Source organism: Eublepharis macularius, chromosome 8, assembly GCF_028583425.1.
Source record: "Eublepharis macularius isolate TG4126 chromosome 8, MPM_Emac_v1.0, whole genome shotgun sequence".
NCBI classification, from domain to species: Eukaryota; Metazoa; Chordata; class Lepidosauria; order Squamata; family Eublepharidae; genus Eublepharis; species Eublepharis macularius.
In genome coordinates, this window is record NC_072797.1 from 33,925,753 (window position 1) to 33,943,790 (window position 18,038).

At 43.1% G+C, this 18,038-nt stretch overlaps 1 protein-coding gene across 2 annotated transcripts in view; it reads left to right on the forward strand.

The window, feature by feature from the left end:
* Positions 1-17,449, forward strand: part of NDUFAF2 (NADH:ubiquinone oxidoreductase complex assembly factor 2) — a 67,619-nt gene extending 50,170 nt beyond the window's left edge. For both annotated transcript variants that reach the window (XM_054987379.1, XM_054987380.1), the window contains one exon: positions 16,333-17,449. In XM_054987379.1, coding sequence (XP_054843354.1) covers positions 16,333-16,587 — 255 coding nt within the window. In that variant the 3' untranslated portion in view covers positions 16,588-17,449. The remainder of the gene's footprint in view (positions 1-16,332) is intronic.
* The last annotated feature ends 589 nt before the right edge of the window (positions 17,450-18,038 follow it).

Sequence of the window (18,038 nt, forward strand, 5' to 3'; positions counted from 1 at the left end):
GCCTGGCCCTTATTTTTCTGCTACACTTGCTTAAATTCTTTTTTCATGAGCTTGCCCCATAGTTTTCATTAGCCTTCCCCCATAGTTTGTCTGCAACATCCAAGTGCTTTTCTGAGTTAGTGCATGTTTAGTGTGAGCTTCAGAGATGATTTTGAAGAGGGGCACCTCCATCTAACTCACCAACCATTGGTTGCACTGAAATTAGTGGAAGAGGGAATTGCAGGCATAATTTCTAGTTTTATTGCTCTTCCTACTTGCAAGATTCCTGCTTTCTCTCTCTCTCTCCCCCTCCTCTCTCACTCTCACCCTGTTTTAGAACCCATGTTCAAATCTTAGACATTCAGAACTGTTATTTCTTGCTCTGCTTTCCATAAGACTACCCTTCAAGGATCTGAACAGTTATTATGCCCCTCTTCTTCTCCAAGCTTTATCAGTATTGGATATTCTCATGCAAGTATATTTAACAGTATCTAAAGAAGAGGGTGGTGGTGGAGAGTCCCTTTGGGGGGGGGGACTGTTTGGATTGGAGGACTAGATTGTATGCAGTTTATCTCCTCCCGCTCAGTTCCCATAGCTGCTTTCTCCCTTTTTGGATTGAAGCTTGCATTTACTCTTGACATTTACAAGCATGTGTTTGAATCTATGTGGAAGTGGTTTGGGGTGCAGTTTGGAGCAGTGAGCCTATAGTTAAGACCCACCCCCTCCATTTCCCTTTCTTTTCTCCAGTTATTCCTGTCCAATATGGTTTTTTTCTAAAAGTCAGGTGGATTGTTGTCACATTGTTTGCATTAGACCCTATATGTTTTTAAAATCTCGCATTTTAATGTGAAATTGAATACATTAGGTGTTCCTTTAGGTAGTGTGGGAAGCCTGAAAATGGCTTGGAATAGAAAATACAGTAAATAACTGATTTTTTGCAGTGATAAAAACTAAATGGCTTCTGAATTGCGCAGTTGGAGACAAGGTGAAATGTTAAAAAGAAGAAACTTTTTGTGACAGCTCCTGTCTCCTTTCAAACTATTTCTAGCATTTCCATAATTATCTGTTTTGACAGCCTCCTTGTCAAGGGAGGAAAATGTACTTCAGTGAGTAGTAATAAGCATAAAACTTCGATTATTATTTTTCCCTCAAGAAGAGAATAATTACATTGAAAATTACATTATGTTTAGTTACTACAGTGCAGAGCAGCATTTCTTATTTGATCAAAAGATGGTTATTTATTTCAGAAGTGGCATATTGGAAACTAACTTCAGTTGTGAGGGTTCATTTTCCTGTAACTCCAATCCTCTATTGTCAAAATGAGGTGCAATTTAGACAAGAGTTTTGTTAGCTGACACTTGGAGCATAAATTTGATTTTTTTTTTTTGCTTGGTTTTTAAATTCCAACAAATTTAAGATCCAGCTACAATATTTAGTTGATTAAATGATTAGATTAATATTTATTTAGCTATTTATACCCAACTTTTCTCCACAATGGGGACCCTAATTGGCAGGGGCAGGGGCAGCCGGGATAGGGCTAGGGATCCCAGTCCTCTGGGGACGGGGAAGATATGGCGGTGGGACTCAGTCAACGTGGAGAAGGCCATGGAGATATGGAGAGGCTTGGTGCCCTTCCAACCTACGTCCCATCCCGAGACATGCAGGTGTTGGAACTGGGAAGTTAAATCCCCCTCCCGACACTGATGTTGTGCAATGCCAGGTCCATAAACAATAAGACCGGCACTCTGCATGATACTTATGCAGCCGCTAATATGGACCTGGTATGCGTGACCGAGACCTGGGTGAGGGATGGCGAGACAGTCGCCTTGGGTGAACTGACCTCCCCAGGATACTCGGTCCTTCATCAGTTGTGGTCGGGGGGGGGGAGGGGTGGCAATCCTTATCCAAGAGACTTTCTCCTTCAGGCCACTTCCCGTTTCAGAGATCTCTGGCATTGATTGTGTGGGACTGGTGTGGAGTGCCGAGGAAAGTTTGGCTGTCTGTCTGGTGTACCGACTGCCCAGCGCACCGGCAGACACCCGGCCGCACTTCTTGGAGGTGGTGGCGGGGTGGGCCTTGGAGTACCCCAGGCTGATAGTACTGGGGGACTTCAATGTCCATGCTGATGATGCCACCTCTGTACAGGCTGTGGACCTGGTGTCAGCCATGGCAACACTGGGACTTCCCCAGTTTGTATTGGCCCCCACACATAAAGCAGGCCACACGCTAGACTTGATCTTTGGGATGGGATTGAATGTGGCTTCCATTGCATCAGCTAGCTCACACCCAGCTAAACTGTTCAATGTGGTACGTTCACTGGTCTCCCTTTCAGGTGGAGACCATCAAAATTTGAATTCGGTCATAAGTTGTGAGGCATTTGCGAGCTTTTTTGCTGATAAAATCCTGTCCCTCTGCCGCAATTTACCAGCCACAGTTGAGACAGTATGTGAACTAGAGGCCCCTTGGCCGTCTTTGGGGGTAATATTTGATCACTTCAGTCCTCTTTCCGGGGAAGAGGTGGACAGGATTCTGTAGGTAGTGAGGCCTACCACATGCCTCCTGGACCCGTGTCCGTCATGGCTGGTGAAAGCCAGTGTTGATGGATTATGGGATTCCCTGGAGGCCATTGTCAACCTGTCCCTGAGCTCTGGGGGTTTTCCCAGAGCACTAAAGGAGGCAGTGGTGAGGCCCCTTTTAAAGAAACCTTCGTTAGATTCCGCCGACCCGCTCAGTTACCACCCAGTCTCGAACCTCCCGTTTCTGGGAAAGGTGATTGAGCGGGTGGTGGAAAAACAACTGCAGAATTTCCTGAAGGAGACCTCAGCCCTAGATCCCTTCCAATCCAGTTTTTGCCCAGGATATGAGGTGGAGACACTACTGGTTGCCCTCATGGACAATCTTTGCAGACATCTGGATCGAGGTGGATCAGCACTGCTGATTTTATTAGATCTTTCAGCAGCGTTTGATACAGTCGATTATGATCTGTTGACCCACTGCCTCGCCGATGTGAAGGGACAGCACTACAGTGGCTAGTCTCTTTTCTTCACGGTCGGGGACAGAGGGTGGTGCTAGGGGAGAAGCTATTGTCCCGCCGCCCACTAGTATGTGGTGTGCTGCAGGGGACGATACTCTTCTCATTATTGTTTAACGTCTATATGCGCCCTCTCGCCCAGTTGGTGCGAAGTTTTGGGCTTGGGTGTCACCAATATGCGGATTACACCCAGCTATATCTGTTGATGGACTGCTGGCCTGGATCGGCCCCGGATGTCCTGGAGCGTGCTTTTGAAGCCGTGGCTGGATGGTTGAGGCAAAGTCAGCTGAAGTTAAACCCTGTGAAGACAGAGAGCCTGTACTTGAGTTGTGGAAACATGGATTTGGGACCCCGGCTCCCCACACTCAATGGGGCGGTGCTTACACCAGCTCTGAGAGTTAAGAGTCTGGGGGTGATCTTGGATTCCTCCTTGACAATGGAGGCCTAGATCTCTGCGGTTGCTAGGTCCTCTTTTTTCCACCTTCAACAGACCAAGCAACTTGCCCCTATCTTTCGTCCTGCGACTTAACTACAGTGGTCCAGGCAATGGTCACCTCTAGATTAGACTACTGTAACACACTCTACGCAGGGCTTCCCCTGAACCTGATCTAGCGGTTACAGCTAGTGCAGAATGTGGTGGCGTGGGTCATCACGGGAATACCGATGTGTGAGCATATAACGGCGGTATTGCATCAGCTGCACTGGTTACTGGTGGAGTACCGAGTCAGGTTCAAGGTTTTGGTATTAACCTATAAAGCCCTATGCAGACTGGGATCGCCATATCTGCGGGACCGCCTCTCCCCATATGAACCCCATAGGGCTCTTCGCTCAAGTGATAAACATCTGCAAAGGGTCCCTGGACTCAGGGAGGCTCGCCTGGCATCGACCAGGGCCTTCTTGGTCCTGGCCCCAGCCTGGTGGAACGCTCTGTCTAATGAGACCAGGGCCTTGCAGGATTTGTTATCCTTTCACCGGTCCTGCAAGACGGAGCTGTTCCGCCAGGCGTATGGGTGGTGCTAGGCGGAGCCCCCTGGCTGGTAGATTGCAGAATATGCCTTCCCTGCTAGCAGTACCTCCATCTAGCAAACAGTCCCCAGTATGATGCTCTAGAGATGGGTGAAGGTTGGTCAGTTAGTTGCTGTGCCATTATGATTATGTATATATATGTATTTTTAACTGTGTAACTTTGACTGTTAATGGTTATAACTGGTATCAATTATTTAATGTGTTTTAATTGTATATGGTTGATGTGGGGAGGGTGGAATATAAATCAAATAAATAAAACATTATTCTTCCCGGCGTTTCATCCCCACAACATGCTTGTGAAGTAGATTAAGGGTTGACTTGTTGCATGGGATCGCTTGAAATACAGTTGACTGTATATGTGATTGGAGAGATGTGTTTCTGCCCCTGAGGAGGTTTGGACGAAACAACAGGCAAATAGCTGGCCCTGGTTGTTGGGTGGCTGGACACATTTCCTGGACGTTCTGCTCCTTAGGACTCGATACATACCTACCAAAGAAGCAGGAAAGGACCATCGGTTTGATTTTGCAGTACATTTGGCTTATTGACTTACCTTGGCTACTTACCTTGGACTGACTGGTTTCCGGTGATGGCTGCTTTTGTGAATGGAACTGTATCTTGTGCTTTAGAGTGGTTTATTAACTGTGAATGTATGCTGATATTGTGTCGTTATTACATTACCTCTAATTAAGTGTATACTTTTCACTACATTCATTGCACATTTTGATTGGTTCTTGGTTTATTGTCTAACTTGTTGAGTGAGTTGTTCATTTTCTTTCACACACGAGTTTCCGTTTGCGTTGGTTGTTCCCTTTTTCACTGAGACTCAAGCCGGATTACATAGTGTGAGATTAGTACAATTAATGGCAAGGACAAGGGCATACAGTTTCCATACAATGTCAAGAACATTTCCATAAACAATGTCATGGGGTAAAAGAATATAAGTTTACAAAGATACCGTATTAGCAAGGATCCAGTATGGAGTTGAGGAATTGCCAAAACAGAACATAATCAATTCTAGGACTTACATTGAATAACATAAAGCACAGGTAGGATATAGGAGTACATATTTAAAGCAACAGATAATATGTAAGGCAGCATAATGGTGAAATCTATGGTTTCTAACTCATTAGCAAAACATCTGGGATCCTTTTCCTACAATACCACCCTCTTAGCTGAGAAAAAAGGCCTTTTTGAATAATTCAGTTTTGCATTGTTTGCGGAAAGCCATGAGTGTGGGGGCTCTCCTGACCTCCTCAGGCAGGCCGTTCCATACGGTAGGGGCCACCACAGAGAAAGCCCGTGTACGGGCTGCTGTTGATTTCGCCCATGTACAGGCTGGCACCTGCAAGAGACCCTGTTCAGATGAGCAAAGCTGTTGTGGAGGGACATAGGGAGGGAGGCGGTCCCGTAGGTATGTTGGATCAAGGCCGTGAAAGGCTTTGTATGTAATAACCATTACCTTGAACTGAGCATGGTAACTGATAGGTAGCCAATGGAGTGACTGTAGGATGGGAGTGATGTTCATGCTCCTGCTCGCTCCTGATAATAGTAGAGCCGCAGCATTTTGCACCAATTGGAGCCTCCTAGTTAACTTAGGTGGGAGACCAATGTATAATGCATTACAATAGCCAAGTTTTGATGTTACCAGAGCATGGATCCAGGTGGCCAGGCCGGCTGTGTCAAGATAAGAATCCATTTTCCAGGCTAGAGTGAGATTGTAGTGTTTTTTGTAGCTGCCTTAACTTGTTTTTCTAGTAGTAGTGTTGGATCCAGTATAACCCCTAGGCTCTGAACTGAGTCTTCAAGGGTACAGTGTTTTTCAAGATCTCTGACTTCCCAACAAGCATCACTTCAGTCTTGTCTGGGTTCAATTTTAATTTGTTATTTTTCAGTCATTTCACTACGGCTGTCAGGCAGCGATCTAAGATTCCTACTGCATCCTATGGGGATGCAATGTACACTTGCACCGTCAAAAGCCCAAGTATGGTTTTTTCCCTCAGAACTATTTTTTTATTCATCTGCAAAAACTCATACGACTGAGGATGCTTCTTTTTTCTCTTACTTTAAAAAGGAAGTGTTCTAAAATAGTCAAAGCATTGGATGGTTAGGTGAAAGGTAAAACTTCCCAAAAGCACTGCATTACAATTAAAAAGTTAAAAATGATTTTAACCTTAAAATCAGGCTGTACGTGATGTTTACAGATAAAATTGGAAGACTTCTAGAAATTGCAAATGGCATTCAAAAATTAAAAATTGCAAACCCACTAAACTGACTATTGCCAAATGTCAGGGTACCAAAATTAGTTGGAATGTTCCCAAATTCCTGTTCAAGCCATTCCAAAATGGCACTCGCTGCGTGTTCCCTCAGTCCCTCAGACCAAAGGAGCTAGCAAGCAACAAAAGCCCCACCTACTGTTTGTGCCACACAGATACAACTGTATTAAAAATCCCACCGAGAACTTCTTAGCAATACAACCAATTCCCATTTCAATCTTTCCATGGTTTGAAAGCTAGTTACTGTGGAGTGGATGGCAAGCTTGTCCCTTAGAAGAGAAGGTTCAAGATTGCCAACCACAAGCAATATTTTAAATCATTTTAACACTTGATAGAAATGAGAGGCAAGAATTACTTCAGCTGTGGAAGCTACATCTCTTATGAGCAGGCTGAAAGGGAAGCTTTTGCTTTGAGATGGGGACACACACACTGTTGTATCCAGACATTTTCAGTTAGCAGAATGGATCTTTCCTGCCTCCTCCTGTAGACCTCTGATTTCCATTAAATGCTACCCCTGGAGGGAAAGGGAACCCTGAGGAATGAAGGGGGGGGGGGCGGCGGCGATGGTGGCAGTCTGCAGCAGGAAGGGGAAATTGGTGAAAATTGCCAGTTTAGTCTGGATCCAACCCACAAAGGAAATTCCACATTCACCCTACTGCAAAGAGACAGTTTGAGAAGGGGGGAGCACTTTTCTTCAAAACAAGATGAAGCCATCCTTATTAGCTGGCCACATTTTAACATTCAGCTAATACAAAGTCTCATTTTGTGGCTGGAGGTGGGATTAATAATGAATGCAAGTTGTTCTCTGAGAGTTAGATTCCACTGTGAAAAATTTCTAGACAGCAAAACTCACAAGCGAGAGCTCTGCAGTCATTCTCCTATTAAGGGCTGCTCAGATATTTTTTTTTAAAAAATCAAGTCAAAGTAACAAGGTACAGTCCACATCTTAATTATTGTAATTGATTAAAGGTTGTTTCAATACAGCAAGATCTGAATTAATTAAGTATGACATTGATTTGACAATTTTTTTTGTTGGCAAGAACAACTTGGGAAGCACATCTTGTGCAAAAGCACTAGTTGGCTGACAGCAGTTGGTGTTAAAAATCCCTGTTTTGTGTTTTTAAAAACAACATGTCCAGCTTTCTGAATTGGGCTGCTCTTTTGTTTATGCTTTAGATTGTCCTTCATCCATCTCTCTGGCTGTTTCTTTCCCCTTAGTAGGGCTGTATTCATGTTTATCTGCTGAGGTTGCACAAGCTGTCTTGACTTTGAATGTTCAGAAAGTGATGGGGCCAGGCGGCTTCTCTCCCAAAGCCGCAGCATAATGACCTTTAAGCCTTATTATTCCATTTTGAATATCTTACTTGTGGGGGCCAGAAAGCCTGACCAGGTTGGTCAATTAAAGCGAGCCCATCATTTTAAGCTTTTATCGCATAACTCCATTTTTAATTATCCCTTCTATGTTAACAGCATTGACACTGAGAAATTAATGCTAAACTCCATTAAAGTTTTAAAATACTTTCAGTGTGCCCTTCGTAGTTCACCAAATATTAAAGAAAATTGTCTCTGTAAAGACATGCTCATGCATTCTTAAGTGGTCATGGTTCAAGTGCACTGCTAACTTCATGCTAGATGCTAAAATTAAAATACGCCATACATTTTTAGCAGCTTTTTATAATTCAGAAAAAGAACATTGACATCTCTGGATCCTTTCTAGCTATGGAGGTGCCATAATGATCTTCAGTCCATTCATGCAAAGCAAAAAAGGGAAAAATCTGCACTGTAAAATATGTGTAGATTAGGATAAATCAGGCAGTTTCTTGGAGGATATGAAAATGTGATTGCTATTAAAGTGTATGTAGGAAAAGAATATAAGAACACATTTCCAATATTACACTGCAATTATACTCATATTTATTTGTAAATGTTAGGATTCAGTGGAATCTGTGGACATAAGAATATGAAAGATGAAGTTGCTAATTACAAAAGCTAACCATGCAGTACCCTTGCACTGACCAAGAACCAAATTTCCAGATCCAGGCGCGCATGCATGCATGCGTGCACACACCCCTCCCCCATGATTGGCCCTTGCATTTGTTGCTACTGCAACATTGAATCGATCCACAAAGAAGCAACTAATATATCACCCAGGCAGTGGTAAGAAATTGAAGCTTAGAAACTTTTGATTGTGATCAGAATGTTTGCAAGACTGCTTGTCTTTCATGTGTCTCTGCTTATGCCCTGAGATCTCAGAGTGGTACAAGAGAGCTACAATATTCTTTTTCTTGGCAGAAGGTAATGCTGTTGTACAGTGTGGTTGCCATCTCTTCGAATTATTTATCATGTTGCCCATCCTCAAAAAATTGCAATCTGGCTCAGAGAATTTTAACTAATAAAATTGTTCTATATAAAGCAGATATACTGTGGAGAAGTAAAACATTCCAAATCTCACTTAAAATATTAACTGGAAGGCTAAGCTGATTCGTTTTTTAGAGCCAACTAAAAATCACAAAATGGTATATGAGCTTTTGAATTTCATAAAACCTTTCTGGAAGCTCAATGTTCAAAAGGTTAAAAGGGCAGGAAAAGAAAAAGATGTGATTATTAGAGAGGGGAAGAATCCATGCCACAGTATAAAAAGACTTGCTGCACATTAGAAGATACTTGGCTGGAGTTTACTTCAGGTCCATGTAGAATATCTTCAGTTGGCAGATAATGGGCCCAAAAGATTGTGTATTCTTGCAGACATCTGAAGAATCTTGTCTTCCACATCTGTGAGGCTGCTGTGGGCCCAAGTGACAAAGTGATATCATTGACCAAGATCAGAAGGGCACACAGACAAGTGACAAGTGAAAATTTCTGATATTCCCTTCCCTCTTGCTGGGTATGTGTCCAAAACATTCTTAACTTTCATAATCAGCCTAGGGTTTCAGTGAGAGAACATATACAAGGGAATGGCTGTGCTGTACCTAGTTATTTCCCTTCTCAAGCCAAAATCTATGAACTGTTTTTACAAGTCAGAGGGAGGTTAGTAGTCAGTTTGGATGATCTTCAGGAACAATTGCTGATAGGAAATTAGAAAAAAAAGTCTCAGGTGTAGCTACAAATATGGTGGGGCTTGCCCTGTGAATCATTGCCCGTGTTGTAAACCCGCCATCTGGCTATGTCTGTGAACCCCAAGAAAAGAGAAATTCTGAATGCAAAGCAGCGACTCCTGCTCTGTCCAGGCAAGCTTAAATCTAGAAGAATATATCATCAAGAATTCAGATGGTTTCCTTTGTTTTTTTCTTGAATGTCACAGAGAAACTATTAATTCCTCGTCAGTGTTTTTCATATGTCTGTTTCTCATGTTGCTTCCAGTAATGACTGTCTGAAGGAATTTTGTTGATCTCCGCTCCATAACCACATGGTTCAGCTAGTCATTTTACTGGAATAGCTTAGGAAACAACCACGCTTCTTGGCTTCGTGAGGAATTGGCTGCTATAAGCACCTTCCCACCTTCTCAGTATGTGTAAAGGGTATAGTTATGCAGGGGTCTGTTGACACCAGGTACACGGATGCTGTTGGGATAATTTCACATTGATCTAAATCAAAGCCACAAGGCCAGTGGGTGGGGAGTTGTTGCTAGTCAGCAGTAGGTCTGGCTGATAGGAACAAGCCTGCCTGTGTCAGGGGAAGCCCCGCACAAACCATCTTTCCTCATAAGCTGCTGTGGCATATATTTTCCTCTTACCATGAAAGGAAAAAACCAAGAAAACAAACTTTTCAGATGAAACTCAGTGAAACCTCCTCCCAAAGCTTCTTTTTTCCAGCATGTTTTCCTCCTCTATTAACTCTCTGGTCAATGTCATCTTCCCCTCTACTTTCCCCTGGAGTCCGAATATTAGAGGAAGGGGCTTCTGTCGCATCTCTTTGTATTCCTTATGGGCCTGACCTTTGCGTGCCAGAAAAATTAGAAAGTTAATTGAAGTCAATTGAATTGTTTTCAACTTGCATTAGAGGCACAGTAGGTTTATTACATTGTGATAATGGAGATTCATTACTCTGCAATCTCAATTTCGTTTTGATACGGGAATTTGGTTTCCTTTTTATGCTTACATTTGGCAGATAGCCACTTGATTATCCATGGTCAATGTTTAGCTTCCCTTGCTGTTATTTCTGTGAAAGATGTGTTCTTTGTAAGATACTTTTCGTTTTCCCCCCTCAATGTTTCTGGGTCACATACTAAAATAGGGGGGATGTCTTTTACATTTTCATAAACAATTTCAATATTCTGTTTCACACAGATTAATTGTGAGTCATTATGGAGTGGTGCTGTTAATGGGTGACTTTGCCCGTTGAGGATTCCAGCATGCTGAGCTTGGAGAATTAGCGTAGTCATGAATACTGTAGGCTTTAATCAGGAAACCCCTGGTTTGAACCGTGCCTCACATGGGGACCAGGGTATTTGAAAGACTACCTTCATCTGTATAGGCGTTCCGGTTAGCCAGACACTAAGGGCCAAGCTACAAGTGACAAATGACACTTGAACGGCAAGTGGATTGAGAGGAGGGCAAGTGAACAGGGAGAAATACACTTGCCGTTCAAGTGTCATTCGTCACGTGTAGCTTGGCTCTCAGTTGTTCATTCCTGTGCTGGCAGAAGTGAAATGGGGTGAGCATGAGAGAGACAACTTTTGTAGTTGAGTGGTTTTGATTATGGAACTCTTTCTAGGGTTGCCAGTTTTAAAAAGAATGGGAATAAATGAATTAAGTACTGAAGAGAAAATGGATAATTTTAGTATCTTAGGACAACATAAAACATGAAACAGACTCCACGGCATTACAACTGCCACTGCTAGGAGAGAGTTCTTGTTGCAGTTGTGTTCCTCCTGTCTCTGGGGTCAGTCCTGTATGACACCATTTCTAACAAGTGCCGGTTTGGTATAGCGGTTAGAGCAGGGATGGGGAACCTTTTTTTCCGCCGAGGGCCATGTTTATTTTCTGTCCCGCACTGGGAGAGCCCCTTCTCCTGTGTGCGTGATGTCGCTCCCGGAAATGACGTCATCATGCACCGTGCATGATGACGTCACTTCCGGGAGCGACACCATGCATGTGGGAGAAAAGACACTTGTGTCCCCTTTCTCCGTGCTGCCACCGATGTGGCCCACTTGCAGCGGCGGGCCCCCCACTGTCACCTGCTCTCGCTGCGGCGGCACAGGCCGCTTTCACCAGCGTTGTGGGTCACTCTTGGCGGTGGCGGTGGCAGCGGGCAGTGCTGGCAACAGCAGGCAGCGGCGGCAGCAAGAGCATCCTGCTTTCACCTCCGCTGCTGCCTGCTCTCGTGGTGCGGGAGTGCACCCCCCAGGGTGGGGGCACCCCAGGGAGCACACACCCCGTCAAGTGGGTAAGTGGGAGCAGGGGAGAAGGGTGAGATCGGGGGATCCTCCCGCTGCATTCGCCCACAGCGCCGCCACTCGTCTCTCTCTAAGGGCCAGTCCAAATGACTTCGCGGGCCGGACATTCCCCATCCCTGGGTTAAAGCATTGTGCTAGGATCTGGGAAATCCAGATTCAAACACCAGTTTGCCTGAAAGGCTTGCCTGTGACTTTGGGCCCATCGCATTCCCTCAGCCTGGCTTGCTTTGCAGGGTTACTGATTGGATGGAATGGAAAGATATAAAATGTTATAGCCACTTTGAGTCCCCATTGTTTCTTAAAGTTGAGATTTAGATTAACTCCACACCCATATTTTTAAAGAACATCTTATGTTTCTACTCAGAATGGGTGCCCCAGGACAAGAAGTCCTTGATGCAAACTTTCATTAAATTGGCTGTTGTCGGGGCTTGTATTGCAACCTTTTAGCAAATTTACACTTCATTCCAGTGGTCATAATTATTGTTGTTGATGACCTGCAGATTAAATAGCACATCATCTGTAATTCAGTGACGGTAGAGTGTGAATTCTATAAGGTTGTTGGCCTATGTGGCAAGAAGAATTCCCCTGCTCCAATTTTTGCTTTAAGCTGCTAATCAACAGCTCATTATGATCCTTTTACCACCCCCTTTGAAGGGAGCATGACACATTTTAACCCTCTCCTGAGGCTTAAAGCGTATTGGCCAAAGAGTTACAATTTGAGACCACTGAACATCTCCAGTGTCAGATTGCCTCTTTGTATAATAAGATAAAAATCCAGTGACTCTCTAAGGACTAACATTTATTTGATATGAATTTTTGTAAGTTCAGCTTATGCCTTCAGATATCTGTGTCTTTCACGGCCTATAACTATAGTATATGTGACCAGTCTGTCCCTTTCATCTGGAACTGGACTGCCCTAGTCCATGCTAGGACTTGGTGTTTTTTTTTAAAAGTAGTGTCTGTTGCTGTAACTTCACACAGAGACTGAATTCTTCAGTCCAGATAGACAGCACTATAGGGAGGAACAAGCTTGCTGATTAATCCTTTACATTCATTTGCGTCTAAGTGATGATTTACTCTACAAGAGAAAGTAAAAATTCAGTGGTCTGCTGTCATGTCCATCACTTGTAAGTTTCCTACAGTTCTTTTTCACCTCTGTGTTGCTTTGTGGGCTCAAAAGACCCAAGGTCTTCCCCAACTACTCCTCTCAGAACTGTGATTCTCGAAAGCTTAGGCTACAATAAAGTTGATTAGTCTTTAAAAGGTGCTACTGGACTCTTTACTATTTTGCTACTACAGACTAACACGGCTAATTCCTCTGGATCTCAGAAGAGGTTGCCTATCCTCCCCTTAATTGAACTATTCACTTCAGCATCCCCCCTGAGACTGAAGAAGGCATGTTATTTTTGAGTGCTCCTTACTTAAAGAGGACAGATGGAAAAGCCTATTTTAGGTCCAGGTCACCTTAATTTGGTGTATTGTAATCTTTACAGGTGTGCTTGGCTGTCTTATTTGTATATATCTCTACCCTTCCTGCAGAGTCTCTCTGCTGTTGGAGGAGCAGACTGCTAGTGGCAGAATTCCAACACCTTGGATGTTTATAAAATGCATGATAACTAGTGTACCCCACTTGAGACTGCAATACAGTTTCCCCCCCTCTGCTCTGTTGGTTGATTACTGACCTTTTCCAGGGCGCGCACACCCTTTTTTTGTCCTAGTAGTTGAAAAAGTTTTCTCTGTCTTTTCATTCTTAGTTGATCCACATTTTACTAAGATTGTTGTTTCACAATTGCTGTTCTGTGTTCTTATATATACTGTATGCCATCTTGGAAGAATTTGATCTTAAGTTTAGGTTTCACACTTCAAGGGATACCCAAATTGTTTTTTTCTTTCCTAGGCAGAGCGTATTTGCATCTTTCTCTGTTCTTCCCAGAGCACTCTTGTTATGCTGTGACTCTGAGAGTTAGTGCCATCTCGGGGACCGCCTTGCAATGCTGGGGACCTGCTGTGAGGGTGTGTCTCCAGGTGTCTCCTGGTCTTCTGCAAAATGACTTTGTCATACTACCACTGCTTTCACCTAGAGTAATAGACATACTTTACCGATCTTTGTCTTTGTTTTACGGCAAATGCCCCATTTCTTTGTAATGCATTGCAGTTATCTTTTCCTCAACTAACTGCCACCAACTCCTAAACACTGTGATTGGAGGCAAGAGCTATTTGGCCTTGTGACACACTGTGATGGTCAATGGCCTGCCTTTTGTTTGCTTCTTTGCTGCCAGGGACTCCTGTCATTGGGGAATGCCCTTGCTAATCCACTGGCAAGGTACTCTGTTTTTATGCTTTATCCCCTGGCTTGCCTTGGCCCCATCACGCCTGCTTCATTATTTTGGTGTGATTCTGATATTTTTCACTCCTTCTGACGACTTTGGCAGTTTTAGTCAGCTCCTTTTTGTGCACTATAGCAGTAGTCTCAATCTTTTCTGAGTGGCAGCTGCTGCTCCTTGACTACCATATCTTGCACCTCTAAGTCGACAAGGGTTTCTACTGAGGCTATAGCAGGACTTGGACCCCACTTATGATATCGGTTATGTTTTGGACTCAAACACTAAACTTTTCTCTTCCTTATTAGATCTTCAAACTGTTCCAAAGACATTCAAAGTAGGAAGTGTAACACCTTGTTAACTTTTTGCACCTCCCTAGTGCTTCCATTTTTGGCGTACAGCACTTCCACCTGTAGAATGAGGACATTTGGGGAGGGGGTCTAACCTATGTCCCCCCATTCATAGTGTTTCACAATGTTAATGTGTCCAATGAACAGGCTGGGATTCCCTACCAGGAATTGGCTTTCAGCCCTCATATCTCACAACACTATTGGTTGCATCAGTCAATCGGAGTCCAAGAGAGACCTGGCAGTATCCTCACAAAACCCTTCCTTTGTGGATTGGTAGAGGCTATCACACTCTCTTGAGTGTTTGACTGTTCAACATCCTTTACCTAGCCTGGCTCTGCCCACTAGAGCGCTGTTTTTTGCTTTGCTGCATTCCTGCTTATACTTCGGCAGGGACACATTTAAAGGGCTCCCAACTTCTTTAGAAGCACCTCTGGGGTAAATGTCAATGAGACTCTTAGCATTTGCTGGAAAGGTGGTCCTCCATAGTCTCTTACTTTGAGATCTTCACACCCATCTCCTTCAGTAAGTGAACTTGCTACTCTCCCAACATGGGACTGCACAGACGCCACAAAGTTGAAAACAGGATTGCACTTCCCTATAACGATTGTTCATCGAGTGGTCTTCTGTGCAGGCACACCTCCCTCCCTCCTGCCCTGCTGTGAACTCTTTGGAATCTTAGTTTCTGGGGGTGTCTCCCGTGGTGGCATTGAGAGAACTGAGGGAATAGTGCCCCACATCTGATCAGGAAGGAGGAGTGCTCCTAGTCTTCTAGAAAGCTCTGGAAATCTTCTCTATTGCTAGATTGTGCATGTGCGGTCCCCAATGTATGCCTGCACAGTAGACCACTTAATAAACAACAGTTACAGGTAAGTGCCACCCTGTTTTACTGTGGTAATATAATTTCCAGGAAACTCACACCTCTAGTAAAGACCAAGCTTATTGCTACTGCCCAGACTTTTCAAGGAGGTGGCTAGAATGTGGGTGCCCCCGTTGCTTAGCAACCTTTTCTCAAAAGCATGATCAGTATTATTTTTACTATGTAAAACTGTCCACGAGTCTACATGTAGACTGTTTCAGCTTTGGAAGTTGTCTCTTGAATTTTCATTTTGTTTGATATACTGCTGTCCTTAGCATGATTATTACAAAGGAAAAGCATGTTGAAATCCCTTTTACAGCCCCTCCTCCCCTGCTTTCTGACTGACTTTATCCCAGTTTAAGCATGGACAAGCAGTGAGGCACCCTGGCTGATATCATCTGAGACCTTTAGAAGGAAAAAGATCTTTATTTACTAAAATACAGTATCAGCTCACTAGAGCGTAACCTTCTGTAGGTGCCATTCTACAAATGAGCAGGATCAAGAACTGCACATACATATGTCTTCTTTGTAGTGGCCCCATGTAATGGCTGGCCTGAGGGAGTCAGGAAGGCTCCGTCACTCCTGGAGTTTTGCAAAATATGGAAAGCAGAATTGTTCAGGGGTGTATGTTAATAAATGAAATAGGGCTATATCTTAACAGATTGGTCCAAGAAAATGCATTGGTTTTGTACCAATATAACAACATGTTCCTCACTGTTGAACATGTCATGTTTAATACTTAATTCTTTGTTCAGATGACAGCCCCATTACAAAATTCTGCAATTCCTAAGTCCTTTTACATTGTGTATTAGATGTATCATTGCCTTGACTTATACTTATACTGTGTAATCCACCTTGAGTTTTAGGGAGAAAGGTAGGCTATAAATGGAAATAATTATATAAATAATGTAAATAAAAATCTTTCAGGAACTTGACTTGGGATTTTTTAAAAAATGCATAGACCAGTTCTATTAAAACAAACTATTTTAGAATAGATGGATTTGGACCCTGGCTTAAAAATCTAGTTTTAAATTGGTCTTGAATAGAGACATTCATCTTTGTTGCTAATAGTCACCTAAAGTCATTATTGTATATTCACAGGAAATTCTTAAGAATGAGAACAACAGAGAAGCAGTAAAAAAGAAGGTGGAGGAGGTTTATGAAAAAGACAGACTGCTGCAAGCCAAAGAATATGAAGAGGGACTTGTGGCAACACCGGTTCAAACTCAGATTAAAGGCCATGCATCAGCTCAGCATTATGGAAGGAATGAACCCTCTGAAGACCCAGTCAGCACAGCAAATACTTTTCAGCCTGGTTCCTGGAAACCCCCACAGGATCAGGAACATAAAAAATAAGGGGCCAGTTGCAAAATGTCAGGAATTCTATCAGTCGTTTAAGCAGCAACCCCATTCAATCAAGTGAAGTATCTAAATATGTATGTATGCATTAAGAAAGTTAAGCAGCATGTTTAGAACGGATGCTCAGGTTTCATACATTGCAGAATGTGGCTAACTAGTGAATTTGATTTTGAGTAAACACAGGCAAGGCTGTTAGTGTAAACCTCATACTAAATTGTAGAAACTGAGTTCTGAAATGTGCTTTGAAAATCTAAACATAGTATTATTAGCTGAATGCTATGCATTGGGGGGAATACTGCTTTCTAGGGTTAGGAAAGACCTTTAACTTGTACGAAAAACATTCATAGTGGCAGCTACCAGGCTATCTCCATTCAGATGAGAGCGGGAGTAACCTGGCAGCTGTTGGCTTACGCATATGGACAGCTCCCTTTTGAAGCAAGATGCAAATAAGTTTATCAAGGAAATAGATTTCCTAGAGTTTTACAGTCTGTGAGCCTGATCACAGCTGGTCACTTACCTACATTTGGAGGTAAGCTTGTTCCTCCCATGTAATGCTGCTTAGATTTTTTAAAAAGGTATGTATGTATATACTCCAGTCAGTTCACACTAAAAGCTTAATTCACTCTGCTTAAATTAAAAAAAATGTTTTAAGGATCTGATGCGTTATAAAAATTTAAGCTTAATGCTGTAACTTAATATAACCGTGGACAAAGCTGGAGTACTTCTTTAAAAATTATACTTTGCAACTCCTTTTCCATATGGCATTCTCCTTCTTTGATGAAGCTTTACATTTCATATCTAGGTTAAGGCTTGTACTAGCCCACAGATGCTTAGAAATAAATCCAATGATATAGGAAAAGAGTTTTTTCTTGTTCAGTAGTAAGCTGCTGCAGTTAGCTTGTACTGCACCCTTTGAAGTTGTTACAGTTCTGCTACAGGTATAAATGTATAGGCTGTTGTGTATGAGAAAAACAGCTTTGATTTCACATGTAGTCAACTGAAACAACCAGGATTCAAAGTAACCATGGTTGTTTCTAAACTCTGCTAACCTCTTGCTCTAGGAGTATTAGTATTCTTGGTGAAAAACAGTCTCATACCTGCCCAGCCATGTTTGTTTTGGACACACACTACCCCACCTTTCTTTGTAGTGTAACACCACCCCAAACACATGAGACTGCCTTATACTGAATGAGATCATTGGTCTCTCATGGTCAGTATTGTTTACGCTGACTAGCAGTGGTTTTCCAAGGCCTCCTCTGTTACCTGATCCTTCTAACTGGAGATAGGGGGATCCAGGGAACGTCTGCACACAATGCAGATGTGCCCTACCATGGAACCACAGCCCCACCTTATGAACGGGGGGGGGGGGGTTGCTGGTGTGCTTCTATGTAAAGGAAATAAATCCTGCATAGAGGCAATGAAAACTGAGCTTTAGCAACTATAGTAAA